At 42.4% G+C, this 19,724-nt stretch overlaps 1 protein-coding gene across 1 annotated transcript in view; it reads right to left on the bottom strand.

The window, feature by feature from the left end:
- Positions 1-19,002, bottom strand: part of tmem266 (transmembrane protein 266) — a gene marked incomplete at its 5' end in the record, with an annotated part of 85,466 nt that extends 66,464 nt beyond the window's left edge. Inside the window, 2 exons of the mRNA XM_080762154.1 lie at positions 7,231-7,416; positions 18,989-19,002. Coding sequence (XP_080618280.1) covers positions 7,231-7,416; positions 18,989-19,002 — 200 coding nt within the window. The remainder of the gene's footprint in view (positions 1-7,230; positions 7,417-18,988) is intronic.
- Positions 19,003-19,724: the final 722 nt, after the last annotated feature.

Here is a 19,724-nt window from a genome sequence, read left to right as displayed (position 1 = left end):
GGCGTACAAGCCCTCCTTTGCAGCCGTTCCTTAATGTGCTTTGATGCACTCAAAGTGACATTTTGTACAATTTCCCACACGTTCCATGCATTTTTGCATTTAAGCAATACTGCCCAGGGAAAAGCAAAGGCATTTGCCCTATATTGCTATAAAATCAAGACAAATGGCAACATAAGAACTCACTAAATCTCTTTCCCTGTGTGAACGCTGAGTCATCTGCGTTAACTCCAATAGAAGCGAATGATGCCCTGAGAGGCGAAAAACCAACTAAGCACTAAATATGCTGAATACTGAGCTCTGACTGATATCATCATAGGTAATCAATTTGACATTTTCGCGCTTCCATATCTCCTCACCATAAATCACTCACAGTTTCATGCCCGGGGAATTAGCTAACATTTTGGCTGCAACTAATCCAATCAAATGAAAAGCGCTAATCAATTTCAGATGTCAAAACTGAATGTCTGATGCTTTCAGCTGGGGCCTAAACCTGGCGTTTGCATTCATCTTTGTCATTTCTATGCTCTGGTGAAAACAAAAAATAGAAATTTCACTTCACTTTTCAACCTCCCTCTCTCCTCACATCCCTACACCATGTATGGAACCTATCTATCCAGCATCCGAGATACGAAGCTGGCCCAGGGAAATGGGCTTCAGATACCAGGTAAATGGAGATGGATGGGCCTCCACGTGTGGAGCAGCAGCCAAGCTGTTCCTGATAAATGGCTTTTCACTGGAACACTTGATCTCTCTCGCTCTCTGGCTAGAAACCAATCTCACACTTTGCACGTCTGTGAATATTAACAAACCCTCAAACCCCACACTCTAATGTCATCTTTTGTGTCGCACATGGTGCACCAGAGTCAATTTGATGGAGAGAGGACTGTTCTTCTGTGTGTCAGAAATAGATAGAGTCGCGATGGAGGGGGGTCCCTACTCTTTTCAGACAACCATATCTACATGGAGCAGGTATAGCATGGCTATGGATTCAAGGGCTCGCAGAGCACGACCGATGGCAGATTAATGGGTCCGATGCTAATCTCAATTTTGTAGAGTGAGTCCTATAGACCTATTCTTCTGCCTAGTACACATACGTTTGATTGATTGAAATTTGATTGAATACAAATACAATACAAAAACTGTTACTGTGGACGACACCATGATAAACAGATCATGGTACAGATATACACTTCTATAAAGAAAAATACAGGAAATCACCATATAAAGGAAGTAAAAAGGGAAAAACATATACAGTAAGGGGAGAAGGGGGACTCTGTCGTCAACCCTAAGCCATTCCAGCCTCTCAAAATGGGCAAGGGTGAGGTGGGTTCGGGAGTGAGGCCAAGAGTTTGTTTTGGGAAGTCTGGAGCCTTCTTTAAGGCTTAAAGGGCCTTTGAGGTAGTACTGTGGTACCAAGAGGTGCATGCATACTAGTCGAAGAAACCTTGAAGGGCTCCTGTTAGGTGGTGTTTTTGTTGACCAGTGAGGAGATCCTGTACAGGAATCTTGCCCTGTCATGTCCTGAATCTTGTCCTGTCATGTCCTGAATCTTGTCCTGTGAGCGAATAGGGGAAGCTAGGGGATCAACGTCCCTTGTTTGACCCGGCAAAAACCCGGAAGTGTGTCTTAAAGAATAAAGTTTTTGGCAGAATCGTGGAATGTTTTGAATATTTATCGGTCCTGTTTTAATTTTTCACAAGATTGGTGGTTGATCCAATTACCTGCACTACAATACTTCACCATATGTTGCACTATGACGGAAAAACCTGGCCAAAAGTACAAAATCAATTTGAAACATTTAGATTTTATGGAACTTTTTCAAAATTAGAATATTAAAATATAGCCGATCTAAAGCTCACGTGTCACGATATGAGTGCAAATTTGTAGATCTACCTTTTTCCCCGATTTCTTTTTTCTTTTCTTCTTTGGAAAACTATTTTATAATGACATACCCAACAATAGGGAGACCAAATTGAAGGTGGTTCAAATTCGGGACAGAAGCTGCATAATTGCTGCTTATAATACAGACGTCGTCCAAAAAGTCAAATGATGGCCAATATATCGACCACACCAATATATCGGTCTGGCTCTACCGCTGACATATTGCTGCTGCCAAGATTCCCCCGCTAAATGCTGCCAGGCACTGTCGGCACTACATTCAACAGATTTTCATAATTATCACATCTGCCGTCGACTTTAATTCCGCGGTCGGATAATAAGCAAGTGAGCGTATAATACCCACGATGCATTGTGGCATGGGCATAGGCTATGTGGCAAGATAAGTAGCCAAAGGACTTTATTCCATTGGGTTCTCAGTGGAACACTTTCTATGTAGAGTAATGCAATAAATCAGCCACACATGAGCTTATCTAATCCCCTACTTCTCACTATAACACTCTAACAGCGAGCCCCTGTGCCTCTCGCTGGATCGCTCTGCTCACGGTTAATCCCATACTGCCCAGTACGGACATACACTGCACACGCACGCACGCACACACACGCACACGCACACGCACACACACACACACACACACACACACACACACACACACACACACACACACATCAAATGAAGCCATTTCCTTCTAATCTGCGGGTGTCAGCTTTGTGAATGGAAGTGTGGAGGAGGGTCATTATCTTCCCCCATCCCTCTCTCCCTCTCCCTCCTTCTCTTGTGAGTGGACCTGCCTCTCCTGTCTCCTCCAGCCATGGCGGCAGGTTGACCCATATGAACCATCTGTCATTGCTGCAGCGACCTCACTCACACTTCTCACTCGCCCCGAGATCAGTAGCATACGCTGCCGAGGCTATACGTCTGCGAGTGGCAGTCCGATCTGGTGGTGATAAGCCATGGGCTTAGGGTGGGATGTGGTCCCTGAGACTGGGGGGCAGGAGGTCATGGATCGTTCTGGCTCCACTGAGTCTGGCAAGGTAAAAATTATGGGAGATGCCAATCTTGACACACCACTTTACCAATCCATCTCCCATAAAATGACGATAATTGAATTATCTCCACCTGTACATTAGGCACTCAAGAATGGGCGCATAAGAAACGATTAATAGACAGGATACCATTGATATGGTGACTGTACGCCATTTTCTTTTCAGATGTTTTCCATGAGCTTTCTATCATCTTATTATATAGTATGCAGTGTCACTAAGCAGTATGGGTGGGAGGGTTAAGGGATTTCTTTATCTTTATTGTCTTTGTTTCATAAAAAAAGTATTTCATATCATAATGTTTGTAATAATTTATAATCTGTTCAATAAAACATATTTGACAAAAAAAAAGAATGGGCGCATAGATTAGCTTTTCTCTATTTTATCTCTGTGTGGTTTTCAATGGTGGGTCTGTGGCCGAGGGGCCATTGAGGGAGTTCCAGCTGTCCCCAGCTAAATGAGTGGTAGTTTAATTTCACTAATACCGGTAAAGAAATTAAATATTTAATTAATTTGAAATTATTAACAAAAAAAGTGAGTAACAATAATGACCACTATCTACCATAACATAGAGACACATTTTAAGACACAATTTAATTTAAATTAAGACATATTATGTTCACTAATGGAAGTTAATGTGGGAGTCTGTAATGTGGGAGTTAAAACTAAATCCCACCACCCTCCTGTGAACAGAAAATTCCTGAGCCTTAATTTAACAATGACGGGTCAGTTTATAGTATACACTCTCAGAGCTAAATGCAGTGGTGTGGTCTCTCCATCCAAGGCCTGGAGAACAGGTTATTTATAACTCCATCCAGCCAATGCACTGATCTGCGGGTACTGCCTGTGCCCTTGTAGTCCATCAGCACATCGCCCTCCTACAGTACATGCTCGGCATTGCTTGCCCACGTCTCCCCACCAAGAGCCATGTGATGCTGCCATGGCTGATAAAAGTCTCCTTTTCATGACCACACTGGGAAAAACACAACCATGGCCTCATCAATACTTTAGCCTTTAGTTCACTGACAGACAATTCAGACAAAGTGAGAAAGAGTTCTAAGTCTATGTACAGCCTTATTATAATGTGATAATTAATCTACATAATTCCTCTGTGTGGGCTTAATCCTACCCCAACTCTGACTTCACTGAACCTCTTCTGGGGTGAACTTTCAGCAAAAATAGCCTACAAATCTACAAACTCACACCGCAAAAGAAGCGGGGCCTAGTATAGAGGAGGGGTTTTCTACCTTTTTGGCTGGGGACCCCCGGAAATGCCTCATCCGTCACACCTCCATATAGTTGCGTGATTGTGTCCATCCGTCACACCTCCATATATGGTTGCCAATCCATCATGCCTCCTGACATCATGGAGACCCTTACAGTACGTTTTAACAGCGGGAGACCTTAGAGACCAACGTTGCTTGAATTTCATTGGCTATCGCCCAATCGCCCACTATCGCCCAAAAGATGAATTATTTTTATCTTTTCGGCCGACGTTCCTCCGCCCACTTTTCGACCACCGCCTGTTCTCCTGCTATCGCCTCTATCGCCAGTAGTTGCCGGGTTCCATTGACAAATAATGCACTTCAGGAAAATTCGTCTCGCTGTCGCCCGCTGTTAAAACGTACTGTAAGATCTCCATATATGGATCTGACCTCGTGACATCTTGTGACATCATGGAGACCCTTAGATCTCTATATATGGATCTGACCTCGTGACATCATGTGACATCATGGAGACCCTTAACGCCTCCATCTCCATACTGTATATGAATATCACGACACTGAACTCATAAAACCCTGGATAACCATACATGGAGAAGACTGGATCATCACCTAGATCTGCATATACTGTATGGAGCTGGCCAGCAACTCTTGTTGATCTGACCTCATCAAACCCTGTACACTCAAGACACACTCCATATATGACCAGTGCAGAATTCATTCCATTATGTTGATCTAACCCCCCATACCAAAGCTCGCCCAGCAGTCTCCCGTCGCCGTCACCCAGGCGGATCATGGGATGTGTGCACGCGACCTCACCCTAGGTTAGGGCGTGCGTCTTACTGGTTATCAGAAATACAGGTAATTTATAATAAAGGTGTAGGAATGTCAAATGACATCACAGAGAATGATCATTAGGTGTGACGCTAAGTAAATATAAAACGCCTATGATGATATTAGTCTCTGCATGCTGAAATGACCTTTAAGATATGCTCCTACAGGAGGTAAATAGTCCATGACGTTACAGGCAATTAGTCTGCACCTTGCCCTGTTGTTATTTGTCCATCTGACTATGTTAATTGACCTAATAGCTGAAGGTGTGAAACCGCATCCTCCCTTTGGGCCATTCCTCTGATGCTATACGCATGAGTCACAGAGCCACCAAAACCTGCAACGTGTTTGTTTAGTTCCTGTTTCCAGGTACACTGCCAAGAGATGTATACGCGTGCTTGAGGCTGCAGTGAAACTGTGACGGCAGGCATGTCTTGGAATGCCCGTGGTTTTAAAATCACAAATTCCTATCTAGATAATACTCGCTGAACATGCTGACTGTAACTCAGATTGAGTCAGTGTCACTGCTGTCAATTTGTAGTGGGTCTCTGTATTATATACAATGCAAACCACAATCCTACCTTGTGAAGAGTGTAGCATTTCTCATCATGATCAATACCCCCTTTCTATTCACGCTGTAGCATCTGACTTCACAAATCCCTTAGATGCCCATCTTGGCACTGTCACCACTATGCCCTGCTGTCACCTCCCAGGTGAGCAGGGTATCATATGGCCCCATTCCAATGTAAGTGCCCACAGTGAGGATGAGAGCGAACGCCTGCCAGTTCCTGAACTCAGCTGCGGCCCTGGCCCCTGGGGTGTGTTGTACGCAATGTGTGTGTGTGTGTGTGTGTGTGTGTGTGTGTGTGTGTGTGTGTGTGTGTGTGTGTGCGTGTGTGTGTGTGTGTGTGTGTGTGTGTGTGTGTGTGTGTGTGCGTGTGTGTGCGCATGTGTGTGTTTGAAACAGGACCCATCTGCCCATGCTATGCATCCCACAGGGCCTGACCGCAGCCAGGCCAGGCAAGGTCCGTCCATGTGTGGTCAGCTGACACTTAGAATGGCTAAATGCCGGATGCTCCAATTAAGCACTTTTGTCTGCTTTGACTGCATCCATGCCAGTGTCACAACGTGCCGAAAGGGCTGTGAGTCACGCTTTCTGATTGGAGAGTAAAGGACCTGACGTGGCTTGGCTACTGGGTGGAGCGCGTCGCATCCTGCCCATGGCAATGAAAAAACAACACACCACCAGGACGAGCGGGACACAGCTATACAAAGCTCAGGTGTTTTCCTGAAATGATGGCAGTAGCAATGCCATCATCCTGAGCAAAGTCCTGTCTTTGGCAGAGAGAGATAGCTCTGCGTCACCCAGCCATCACCAAGCATTGTCCATGTACCAGGGTGACACTAATGAATTCATTGGTGGTGGATATCCTCAGACTTGCAGCTTTCCATAAACAATGGGAGGTGATTTGATACGTCGGCCGTCGGGTATAATTATCATGTGAAATAACTAGCAATAGAGAGAGTGAAGACAGAGCTTCTCTCTGCCAGGCCAGATAAGAGATCGTAGAAATAGCAAATTCTGTCTCAATTATGCATAACATGGTCAGTCCTTGTTGTACCGAGGACTGGCAATGTTCCAGACATCTAACATCAAGCATTGAAAACACTAATCACTGGATTATAGTTTATATTAAACTGATTATCCCTGGTAATCATTCTATTAATGTATTTTCAGCTACTTTGAATGAAATTATCTTCTACATATATCAGCCGTTGAAACTTGCAGTTTCACCACCAGCACCAAGATGCTGGATTTATGAGCAACACCACATTCGTTGAATACCAGGCCAAATTCTACACCTTCCGGCTTCTACATGAGTATCCTGCACTCAAGTTGCATGTCAGACGAGTTCATGATCTGCAGTGCCATGTTAATTGTTACACAGTAAATTCCATAATGCTAATTTAACACTGAAAGTGTAAACCTTCTTATAAATTAAATTAATACTGTAGAAATAAATGTGCGTAGTGTGCGTGGTGTATGTGTGTGTGTGTGTGTGATATTTGGTTTTAACTGACCTGTGGCGTTGACTTGTTACTTGTCCAGTGTGGCTTATGGTAAATGATGACCGTTCATACAAGTACATAAGTACATTCTATCTGGATTGACTGAAATGAGGTTTCAGCGGGCAGCGATGGTGGGTGATGCCATGCGATATGGTCGTTTACATACCCCTCTCTGTTGTCCTCTTCATCCAGATTGGAGATGAGCTGGGACCCAGCCAGGGATATGTCCACGGCTGCCAGAGGCAGGTCTCTGTAGGCGTAGCTGACGAGCTGGGCTGGCGGGGCCGCGTTGTCCTCTTCCACCTGCTGGGAGATCACCTCCAGCTCAGACGTCCCAGCCTGGGCAGCAGCCCTGTGAGAAACATGGCACATCATGCAACAGCATTAAAGCATAATCAGGGGGGCAGTGAAGCCAATAGTGTCCGAAGCCAGTAGGAAATCCTGACTTCCTGAAAGTTCATATAATGGCCTGTTGTGGCGCTGTCATTGGGCCCAAAAAACCCCATAGCTCCATAGAGGTCCATGTATTTGGGCCCAACTTCACCTAGACTGTATTACCGTAATAAACATGGTCATGAATACATTCTGCTTCCAGACACTAGTTTAAAGTCTCATTTCTCATGTCATAATATTCTTTTTGTAAAATGATGGTCCCATTTATTAAAAAGATTACCATAAAGTCGAGTATGTTTTGCGGGGCGTGGCTACCTTTACAGTCTATGATCGGGATCCACCCCCAGCTCGAGTCAAAATAAAAACCAACAAAGAAGAATTGGGGAAGTCCCGCCTCGTTGTCTGGGACAGCCAATGGCCAGCTGGGCCCAAACGGATCTAGAAAGATGGCGATTTACAATTCAAGGACTGACAGGCTTCATCTTACGTCCATATCAGACCCGGAGAACACTTTGTCCATATTTTTTATGGCATTGTTACAGTGGTGTTGCTCAACCATTTTTTTAATTATAGTAAATCTTGTCTTGTTTTTGTTTCAAAACTTGATTCAGGTTATGTGGTTTGTATTAGTGTCGCTTCCATGTTAGCATAGGACTATGCAACCTTTTATTTAATTTTCATATTTTTATTTTATGCTACCACAATATTGTGTATGGACTCACAACATTTTGTTATCTTTTAAATGTTTCATATGGGTGTGTCACATATACTGTCATTTGATTTACTGTATACCCTGAATCTTGAATAAACAAAACAGTGAAATTTTTTTTTAAATAGTAAATCAGGGGGGTCCGGTGGCTTATCGGTCCAGGCGCATAACACGTGTAGGCTTTAATGCAGCAGGACAGCTGTTGCAGCTTCCAATCCTGATTTCGAATTACCGTTGCTCCGTGTCATTCCCCGTCTCTCGTCCTCTTTTCTGTCTCGCTCTATTATACTGTCAATAAAGCCCAAAAGATATCTAAAAAAAAAAAGATGATATAAATCAGTGGTTTTCAAACATTTTAATTTCAAGGACCCCCATATATAACTCTTACAGACATTTACAGTCCATTTGGAACCCATTCAAGAAACCCTGGACCCTACTTTGACATAAATTAATCTCAGTTCAATGTTTGTATACAGGTGTTGAATGTTAGTCCTTGATTGACCCCCGTCGATCACAGAAAAAAAGAAATGTAAAGATGATCATCATTACATTTCTTGGTACACATGGGGAAATACTTCAACCATAAGGCACAAGAAAAACTAAATATGAAATTATAGAAAATATACATTATTGGTTTACTTGTGCCTTTCTGATGTACATTTTGTCCCATAAATAATTGAAGTTTGCTTATATGTTTGATGTTGCACATGTGTTTCTTTTTCACACATTATTAAATACTGCATGTCTAAGGGAGTAACTATCCAGTGTGTGAATTATTGGAGACCCACGCACAGTCGCACACAGTTTATTGTCGCATTACAGTTTTGTAGGGAAAAAAAGGTTTCATTGAAGCAGTTTTTTTGGTTTTCGGATTCTAATTTATCAGTTCCAAAGTGTGCATTTTCTTTATCTCTCTACATTTTCTTGGCTGGGTATATATAACAAAGCCCAGCTGAAATATAATTATTTTATTCTGAAGGGCCTATAAAACAGGGCTATGCAGGCGGAGGGGGGGCTGTGCTTCCCCCAAGCTCGGCCAATAGCCGTCAAGGAGAAGGCAACCTGGAACAGGAGTATTTGCACGGTTTGGCACCCATCCCGGTACAGCCGATATAGAGACATCAATAACTCCGACACTTAACAGTCAAGGAAGGCATTGATTACAGGGCAGAGGGAACAAAAGGCATTGGGATGGTGGACCGGAGGCCTCCGTTCTGGTGATGTGTAGAGGTCAAATGGAAAGATGGTCAGTAGAGGCCGCCAAGTAGCCCTTACCTCCCAAATTAAATATGAATGTTGTCAGGCTCGGAGAGGAAAACAGGCGTTCTTCATCCCTGAGCTACTGAATGACTAATCCCTGCTTAACTTACTCACTTCAAAGGTTGTTTTCTTATTATCACAGGCAACCGAGAATCACTCCAAATACACTTTCTGATATGAAGTAATAGCATTGTGCAAATCCAAATTGCTGCCATCGTTCCCGGCATCACAGAAAGGACAGCAAATCCTCCCGTTAGATATATGAAACCTTGAAACCAAATGGGTCCTGCTTATAGTCTCTCGGCACAGACTTGTTGGCTCAGACCATTTTCATATGCTTAACCCTAGAACACTATGATGCTATACTATGAATGATGATGCTATATACAATACCAAGACTATATGCACATGTACATTTGATTTGATGATGCTCTTGAATCCGTTATATACAGATATAATTTGTGAAAAATGTGGGTATTGTTTTAAAAATATTCAGAAAAAAAGATATAATGGAGCTGGGAACTTCTGCTGCCATCTCCATATGACAAAACACTGCGTCGTGATTGGTCGCTTCCAGTTTGATCAGATGTTAACTCAAGGCAGCTTTCTGTTTTCAACTTTTATGGGGTGGATTTAAATGTAGCATTTGAAGATTGTGAAAGAAATAGTCTGGCTTGATAGCCTACAGTAGGTATAGGTTACAGTAGGTTGATAGCCTTCTGTAAGTCCGGCTAGATATTCAGTTTAACCCAGGGTTCCCATGCCTCCATACTCAGTATGTGTCTGTTGTCTGCACTGCACACTTGCCACCTTTGACTGACAGTAACAAGAACACTAATCATTCATGACAGACATGAACTGTTCAGCATATCAAAACATTTCCAGACAATCACAGAGCTACAGTATAGCCAGGAATCAGGAGCCATTATGTGCAGAGCCAGTTGAGTGGCTAGTTGCCATACTGGGGAGGGGGTGGAGCACTGCATATCAGATCACGTCTGCCATTGCCAATGCAGGCAAGGACAGCCACGTCAAACACTGGCAGTCTTTTTTAGAGACATGCAATATAGAGACATGCCACAAGGAAGCAGAAATCTAAACCACCTTAAGCCATTTATACTTCTTTGTATGACAAATAATTGTAGGCTCAAGTAGCGAGTCCATCACTGATGAATTAATGGCATTTGTTTTATTTATATTATAAGTTTAATTGATCATCCATAGAAAATATGATCAACTAGAACTGCACTCTGTCGAGTGCATACTTGCTTGTTGCACACTAGTAGGCCATAAATGGCCAACTAGTGCGCAAGCAGAGCGTGCAAGTACTTTCGACCGCTGTAAACTGTGGAATCTCAGTATCTCTGTGAAGGAACGTTTGAAATGTCTAATTATTAGGTGTAACTATTTGCTACCTACCTACTTTATGCATGTAAACACCTAGTATTATTAAGTATGGTTCAAGTTTCTATCTATATAAGAAATACACTTTTATCGATTTAGAAATATTCTGGATCCCTTTTTAGTTTTTCAAAGAAAAATAAATCATTGATATGTGATGAAAAAAGGTATATAAACTGAATTTAAATATGTTATACAGTATAATTATTTTATTATTTATTGTCAATTGTTTTAAATGTATTTCATCTTGGACTATAGTGATATTAATACTAAATCATGATCAGAGTAATATGTGTCTAACTTCAATTTCTGTAATAATACTTTCACATTTGTTAAAATATACATGATCTAAAATACTTCCGTAATCTGTAGTTGGATTTGTATTTAATTGTTTAAAGCCTAATCTTGACATGAAGGTCTTTATACTTCTACATTTCTCACTATATTGGTCTTCATTGAAATCTCCTATTATCATAATTGCAGAAGTCGGAGATGATAGATATACTTTACCATGTTTTCGAGAAATGTGTTTAATTTCGAAAGGTCTGTTTTAGGTGATCTGTACATAAGAATGATATATAGATCTTTATCTTTTACATGTATGCATACGTGTTCTATTTTTTCTAATATCTTGATTTCATTTTGAATTATTTTAATGGAAATATCTTCTTTTATAACAAACATAACTCCCCCACCTATATCATATTCTCTGTAAGTAACCACAGTATACCGCTAATCAACTTACAAATTACATATATATGTATATCTATGACTAGCTCTTAATGATGATGTAAGACATATGGTCATGTATGTAATCTGGTCCCAGCAAATCAGGCACAATTTGCTATTTTATTTTACAAATTACACATATGTATGAATTCCATATACATATGGTCATGTATGTAATCTGGTCCCAGCAAATCAGGCACAGATATATTACATACATTACCATATGTCTTACGTCATCATTGAGAGCTAGTCATACATATGTATAAGTAATTTGTAAGTTGATTAGCGGTATACTGTGGTTACTTTGCGCCAAAAACCGTCCCAGCCAACCCGCCACTTTTGATGCGTATGCAAATAAAACAGCAAAATTGTGCCTGATTTGCTGGGACCAGATTACATAAATGACCATATGTCTTACGTCATCATTGAGAGCTAGTCATACATATACACACACCATGTACTCTGGTCCCAGCAAATCAGGCACAATTTGCTATTGTATTTTACAAATTACATATGTATACATATGTATGACTAGCTCTCAATGATGACGTAAGACATATGGTCATTTACCCGCCACTTTTGATGCGTATGCAAATAAAACAGCAAATTGTGCCTGATTTGCTGCATGGGACCAGATTACATACATGACCATATTTCTTACGTCATCATTGAGAGCTAGTCCTACATATGTATATATAATTTGTAAGTTGATTAGCGGTATACTGTGGTTACTTTGCGCCAAAAACCGTTCCAGCCAACCCGCCACTTGATGCGTATGCAAATAAAACAGCAAATTTGTGCCTAGTTTGCTGGGACCAGATTACATAAATGACCATATTTCTTACGTCATCATTGAGAGCTAGTCATACATATACACACCATGTACTCTGGTCCCAGCAAATCAGGCACAATTTGCTTTTATTTTACTGATTATATATAGTATATGTATGACTAGCTCTAAATGATGACGTAAGAAATATGGTCATTTATGTAATCTGGTCCCAGCAAACCAGGCACAAATTTGCTGTTTTATTTGCATACACGTCAAGTGGCGGGTTGGCTGGGACGGTGCATACGGACCGGGCGAAATTATTACTTGCGCGCTCTGCTTGCGCAAGTCGGCCTCCTGGTGGTGCTCTAAAAGGCAGATGTGAAATATTCATGTCAAAGGTTTGTCCTTGGCCTCTAGGGAGTGTGCATGCAAAGTTTGGCATCGACCGGGTTAACGGTGCCGGAGATTAACTGTTAACGGACGGACACACACACACACACACACACACACACACACACACAAACACACACACGGACGGAGGGCAAAACATACTCTCCCCACAGTTTAATTGTCTCCTTCAGGCCGATAGTGTCTCTTACTAGGCGAATATATCAGATAACCTCAGGCCATTGTGTTGTATTGGATCATGTCCAGACATGGAAAACATTCCAATTGGACTCTAGCTTGTTAAATTGTCTCCACCAGGCCGAACGAATGGGGAGAGAGTATGTTTCGCACCACGTCCATCCGTCCGTGTCTGTCCATATTCCATCCCAATTGGCTAAGATTGCCTTCCAAAATTAGCAGGATTGGTCCGTTATGAACAAAATGCCTCAAATCATGAACACAGTGCAACACGAACACTTCCTCTGCCCACTAGGCAGAGGAAATGCCACTTAAAAATGTTCAAATCAGGCTCATTGTGGCCGATCAGGCCGATTCGTGTTTTTATATAATTGCACCGATCTGTGTACAACTTTGTATGTACACTCCCTAGAGAGGCCAAGGAAAAGCTTTTGTCCTGCATTTTTCACATCTGCCTTTTATAGTGCCATAAGGAGGCTGACTTATGTAAAACAATTTTTTTTTTCATTACTCATGAGCAGTGTTGTGACTAACGCCCTTACATGCGTTACGTTACATAACGTAACTACTATTTGCAGTAACTTGTAACCTAACGCTTTACATTTCCCCATTCCATAACGGCGCTATAGTTATTGTGCGAGCGCTACCCGCGTTATGGCGTTATGTCAACTTATGTGATCAGAAAAAAAAGTCTGGCCATGCAGGTCCGTGAGTCTATCATCATACAGGCGTCTCTGTGCTGCTGAAGTGAAGGGGGCAAATAAAGTTGTGAATCGATATAATTCAACTAAACTGCGGGAGAAACACAGATGTACAAGCCCAACGTGCTGTGCATTGCGACGGGTAAGATACCTTGTAGATCTGCTACTTCCAGCGCAGGAAGGGCGCATGCTTATGATGACGCTCTTTACTATGCATTCAGCCAGTCAACACAGAAGTTGACAGAACACACACGCACTGCAGCAGACGGAATGCACAGGCAGATCCGACAAAACTTTGCACACATCTGTGCTTTGCCTTTCATCCACGCTTCCATAGCCTTTTAAATCTTATTTCCCATCCACGGGCACAAGCAACGTGATATCAGCAGCTTCCACCCGATCTGTGGTGGTGTTCTGTTGACGAGGGAAGCCATTAGCTAGCATGGGAGCTAACGTTAGTTTCACTATATACAACCCCGTTCCCCAACCCCTCACACTCGCTGCTGCGAGCACACGGGCAGACACAAAGACGAATGGGAGCTTTAACAATGAATGATAATATTATCACTATAATTATTACTACTTGTTTTATTGCCTATGCTTATGTAGAAAAAAAGCTCACTGCTCAGGTCAAATATGCCTATTGATATGCGATTAAAATGTGATTAATTGAGATGAATTCATCACAAAGCCTCCAATTAATTAGATGTTTTTTAATGAAGTCCCAAGTCTCCCAACCCTATTCTTTATATATCTAGCTTCAAAAAAAAAGTTCCTATATTCGGTATTCGGTTTCGGCCGTTTTTTATATTATTATTTTCTAAAGTAAAGTAAAGTAAAGTAGTTACTTTCATAATTTCATGTAAAGTAAAGTAACAAATTACTTTTTTAGATAAGTAACGATAACTATAACGCCTTACTTTTTAAAAGTAACTTCCCCAACACTGCTCATGAGCATTTGTGCCTGTCGTAGACATGCGCAGAGCAAGTTCAGTCAGGGAACCTCAGTGCAGTTGCTGCTGGCCGTTAATTGGGCCGCCTCAGCATCACGCTCTCATTCACATGATTCACTCAGCCAATCACACACTCACTCCATCCATCTTAACCGGAGGTTTGCATTCCTCCTCTGCTTCCCTGCTTGCTTGCTGCTGCTGTATCAACGTGCTGCTCACCCACCTCCACCCCAGCTACCACCTGTCGTTTTGGATCTACTGTTTAGGTACGGGGGATTGGACGGGACTGATGCGCTTGATCTGAGTACCTAAAAAGCAGATCCAATACATCGCCAAACCATAATAAATATATTGCTAATCTTATATTCAATAAATATAATTATATTACATCCATTCTTGAGTTGTCCTGACTGAACTTCAGATATAATCCCAATTTCATGCAAATCGGTGCACTGCATGATCTAAAATCTAAATGGTCATGTGATCAACATGGATCTGTTTTTTTGTCTAGAATCGGTACTGAAGCCAAATGGGCCAAAGAAAATAAATATGGCAGTAATGGCACAAAGAGGCAAATGTATAGGGAGGAATTAGAATACGGTGTTGTAATGCTTAGTTCTGGAAGCAGTGGGTAGTGACGTCTGATCATTTGAGGTGTAATGTACGAAAACAGCAATGGAAAGAGGGGACACTGGTAAGGACCCCAGGAAAGACAAGCACCCCAGGAAAGGGCGTGCCGTGCCGTGTACCATTTGCAATTTGTAAGATAAGACAGGATGTGGTTAACACATGCAGGGCACAACAACCAAGTCCAGAAAGACAAATAATCAAACATCCTACATTTGATTTGCATTAAATTGTCCTGGCACCTGTTCCATGAAGTTGTGGTGGTTACACAATATGTCCTACATTATAGTAGCCTATAGCAATGAGTTCAATGGGATTAGTTATAGCACTTATTCATAATACAACAAAGACCTTATTATATATATATATAGTATGTTAAAGGTATATGAGCCAAAAGCTAACAATGAGATGACCGTGACTGTCTAGTCATATTTCGATGCACCCATTCAAAAAAAGGAAAGGGTTCCAAAATGCTTCCTCAGCATAAACTGCTGTGCAGAGGGCATTGGTGTCATTGTCATTCTGAGTACTCACTGCCACAGCCTCTCAGGCCAGCTGTCTACAACCCTGCGGTTGCGTCTCGCCCAATAAGACTGTATTTCGGATTCTTGGCTGTTCCTTTACAGTTTACACACAGCAATTCACTGCCCTGATATTATCAGGAAAGCAAGATGCAGTGAGCCAAGTCTCTTCCATGGGAACCAGCCAGTTTCTTCCCCCATACCAGCAGCATCCCTGACTCAGGCCACTGGCACAATGGGATGTTTGTAAACGTGGTGCTTTTGTATTAATGGTCGCTCTCTCAAGGTTCCTGCTAGTAAATTACTGCAGTTGGGAGTTTTTCCTTTGGAGGAAGCTTTGCTGCTGTGAATACGCCCATTCGTATCCAAGCCACGGACACAGCAGGAAGAGAGGATGATGCCTTGCACACTGACAGAGATCTGCTCTGCAACTGGTAGACCTCTACAACCAGCTGTCTCAGTTGCAGCAAAGCATCAAAAGCACTTGAGTGGGCACAATGGTAAACAATAATAACACAGTAATGTACAGTAGTATTCTTGCATTAGTAAGAAAGATGCAATAGCCTATGGTGAGACAAACACTTCAATAGTCAATAGTTGAAAGGTGTTACAGCAACAACTAAAATCTATTCATGATTTCGATAATCTGCCACACCTACAGTTATGTATGCTACAAACTACAAGATTGTGATTGTGGCTACTTCATTATTACTTGCGCAAGCAGAGCGCGCAAGTACTAGTTTCGCCCAGGGCCCGCATGCACCGTCCCAGCACTTTTGATGCGTATGCACCGTCCCAGCACTTTTGATGCGTATGCACCGTCCCAGCACTTTTGATGCGTATGCACCGTCCCAGCACTTTTGATGTGTATGCACCGTCCCAGCACTTTTGATGCGTATGCACCGTCCCAGCACTTTTGATGCGTATGCACCGTCCCAGCAAATGACGTAATGATTACTTGTGCCTGACACGGCAGTGGTGCCAGATTACATACACGTATACATAGGAGCATTACCTTTAATCCTCCCGACACTAAAACATATCGTCATTACGTCACCACCATCTAAAACCATTGGTTTTATCAGGCACAACTAGTCATTACGTCATTTGCTGGGACGGTGCATATGCATCGAAAATGCTGGGACGGTGCATACGCATCGAAAATGCTGGGACGGTGCATACGGCGCAAAGTAAGCACAGTATACTGCTAATCAACTTACAAATTACATATACATAGAGGCAGTTCTTTTAATCCACCCGGCACTGGTATAACTAGCTGGTATAACTAGCTCTCAATGATGACGTAATAAAGATGTGGATTAAAGGACCCAATGCCAGAATTTCGATGGTGACGTAATGGCGATATGTTTTAGTGTTGGGAGGATTAAAGGTAATGCTCCTATGTATACATGTATGTAATCTGGCACCAGACCAGATTTGACAGTTTGTAGCGGTCAAAAGTACTTGCGCGCTCTGCTTGCGCACAAGTGCAACAAGCAAGTATGCACTAGACAGAGTGCAGTTCTAGTTTTATCTGCCATCAAATATGCACAAATGCATGAATGATTATGATTGAATGATGATTGAATGATGATGAAACATGATCAGTGAGATGAACAAGAGCAAATAGCATAAGCAGTGACCTGGCAATCAGTGCATCATACTCTATAATGAGAGAAAAGAGATGCATTGCTTACACCAGGCAAATAACCGCAGCGTGGCTCTGGACCACGTGACACAGAGGTTAGTTACAGTAAATGTTAGCTGACCTGTTTCAAAGCCACTTGGCTCCTCGGGATGTGTGGTGTGCTGTCTTTGTGCACTGAATGGAGCAAAATGTACAAATAGCTCAGTATAAAGCCTGAAGAAAGAGCACTGCCTCAAACACGTATAAAGGCAATCACCAACCACTAAAATGCTATGAAATCTGTCGTATATCCTGGTATATGCCAACTATATACAGTACACACAGAACAGAAAGAGCTCATTCAATATAATTTCAGTTTGGAAATTATATAATTTGTGGACTATTATGTGATTTCGTGGATTGCACAGTACACTACACATTCTGAATGCATACAAAAAAAAGGTTCTATTCTAAAGTGATAAATACAGTAAGTGCTGTATTGTGCTAATACTTTTCCAGTTCGGTTTCCCACTGTCTCCTGTGTGCAAGGTAGAGATCCTCTACACATCACTACAGATAGAGAGAAACATTAAAGAATGAGAGGCAGGGAAAACAACCAGAGACAAGGCAGAGAGAGAGAGAGAGAGAGAGAGAGAGAGAGAGAGAGAGAGAGAGAGAGAGAGAGAGAGGGGGATAGGGAGGGAGGGAGGGAGGGAGGGAGAAAGAGACCAACAGAGACAGAGAAAGGATTTACAGTAGCATCCAGTTGAGAGAAAGGGTGAAAATAGCTCCACAGACCTCTTGCTGCACGAGCGTTTCTGTCATTTCACCAGGCAGTCACCCACGACCAACAGCATTAATACATACATCTTTATGCTGTCAAAACCCTGCGACAAGTTTAGCAACAACACTTTTTTTCCTTTTGCAAATAGATCAATCAATCAATCAATCACACGCACAAACCTCTGTTCTTAGATACACACCTCTGGCTGGTGGTACATCGAGCTGCGTCTTTAACACCAGACCACATATGATTGCACAAATTCAAGTCCCCTTGCGCGCCACACACACACACACACACACACACACACACACACACACACACACACACACACACACACACACACACACACACACACACACACACACACACACACACACACACACACACACACACACACACACACACACACACACACACACACACACACCATTCTGCACCCCCCCCCTCTACCCTACCCACCCTTCTCTTAGCCCTGACCGGGGCTGTCATCAGGATGCAGGGTCTGTCTGGGGGGCCACACACAGAGTAATTATTAATAAGGGAAGATGACAAGTGAACAACCCTCCTGAATGCTAAGAGAGGCCAGCAGAGACATGGAGATGGCAGGCTGTCCTCCTCCTCCTCTGAAGAGAGGCATGCTGAGGACACACCTCCCTACACCCCCTACCTTCATTCAAAGTCATTCACAGGAGAGTCACAGGGGAGTTACTAAACATGCAGGTGCTGTTTTCATAATCACATCCTATATCACACGATGTAGCCCCTCGCTAAAGCATGTGTGAGTGGTAATAAATGGAGATTATACGATTTCACTTTCTCTTAGATATGGCATCTGACTTGCGTCTGTTGGTGTGATACTTACTGGTGGTTGCTCATGTTGGATGCCCTGATGCTGGGAAGAAAACGTCCACACTAAACGACCCCTATCGTGAGTTATTTCACCACAGCAGAGACTTGGCTCCTATGGGGGGAATAAATAAAAAAATACAAAGTCACGTCTGTGAAGAAAAGACAGCAATTACGGCAGCCAGTTGTATTTCAATATTAGTCCATTATATTTTCTGAGGGACCTTTGAGGTTCTGCTCAAATGAATGAATGCATTTCCGTTCTGTCACTTTTTTGGCAGTGAAAGCTAAATTGCTAAGGGTTTAATTAAAAATGTTCTGTGAATCAGAGGCTGAGAAACATCACACCTCTTGCATAACAAGTACACCAGGAAGCTGGCTTTTTGTGTCATAGGATAGAGAGCCATTGATGTCCAAGTCCATTCAGTGAAAGCACACTCCAGCTGCTTTGCGGAGAACAGAAATGAGACCTCCAAACAGGAGAACCACAAACACATAACCGCCACCTTTAAGGGAGCGGTGTATCATTACACAAACAGTCCCATCGTCATTAGTATATCGCAAACGAAGCCTTAGTGTGCAAGCACCACTTAGAAGGCAGTGCAAGTTGTCAGCAGCATTTGAATCGCAAGCCGCTATGCACAAGCAGCGCTGTAATTGTCATTTACACTAAGCATCATTTATACACTCCAATCCTCAATCAACATCTTAGCAGAGCACAGCAAGTTTGAAGTACACAGTATTGCAGGGAC

Source organism: Protomyctophum bolini (assembly GCF_963924005.1).
Source record: "Protomyctophum bolini genome assembly, chromosome: 4".
NCBI lineage: Eukaryota > Metazoa > Chordata > Actinopteri > Myctophiformes > Myctophidae > Protomyctophum > Protomyctophum bolini.
Note: the sequence above shows the minus strand (reverse complement) of the source record. Positions and strands in the feature narration are given on the sequence as shown.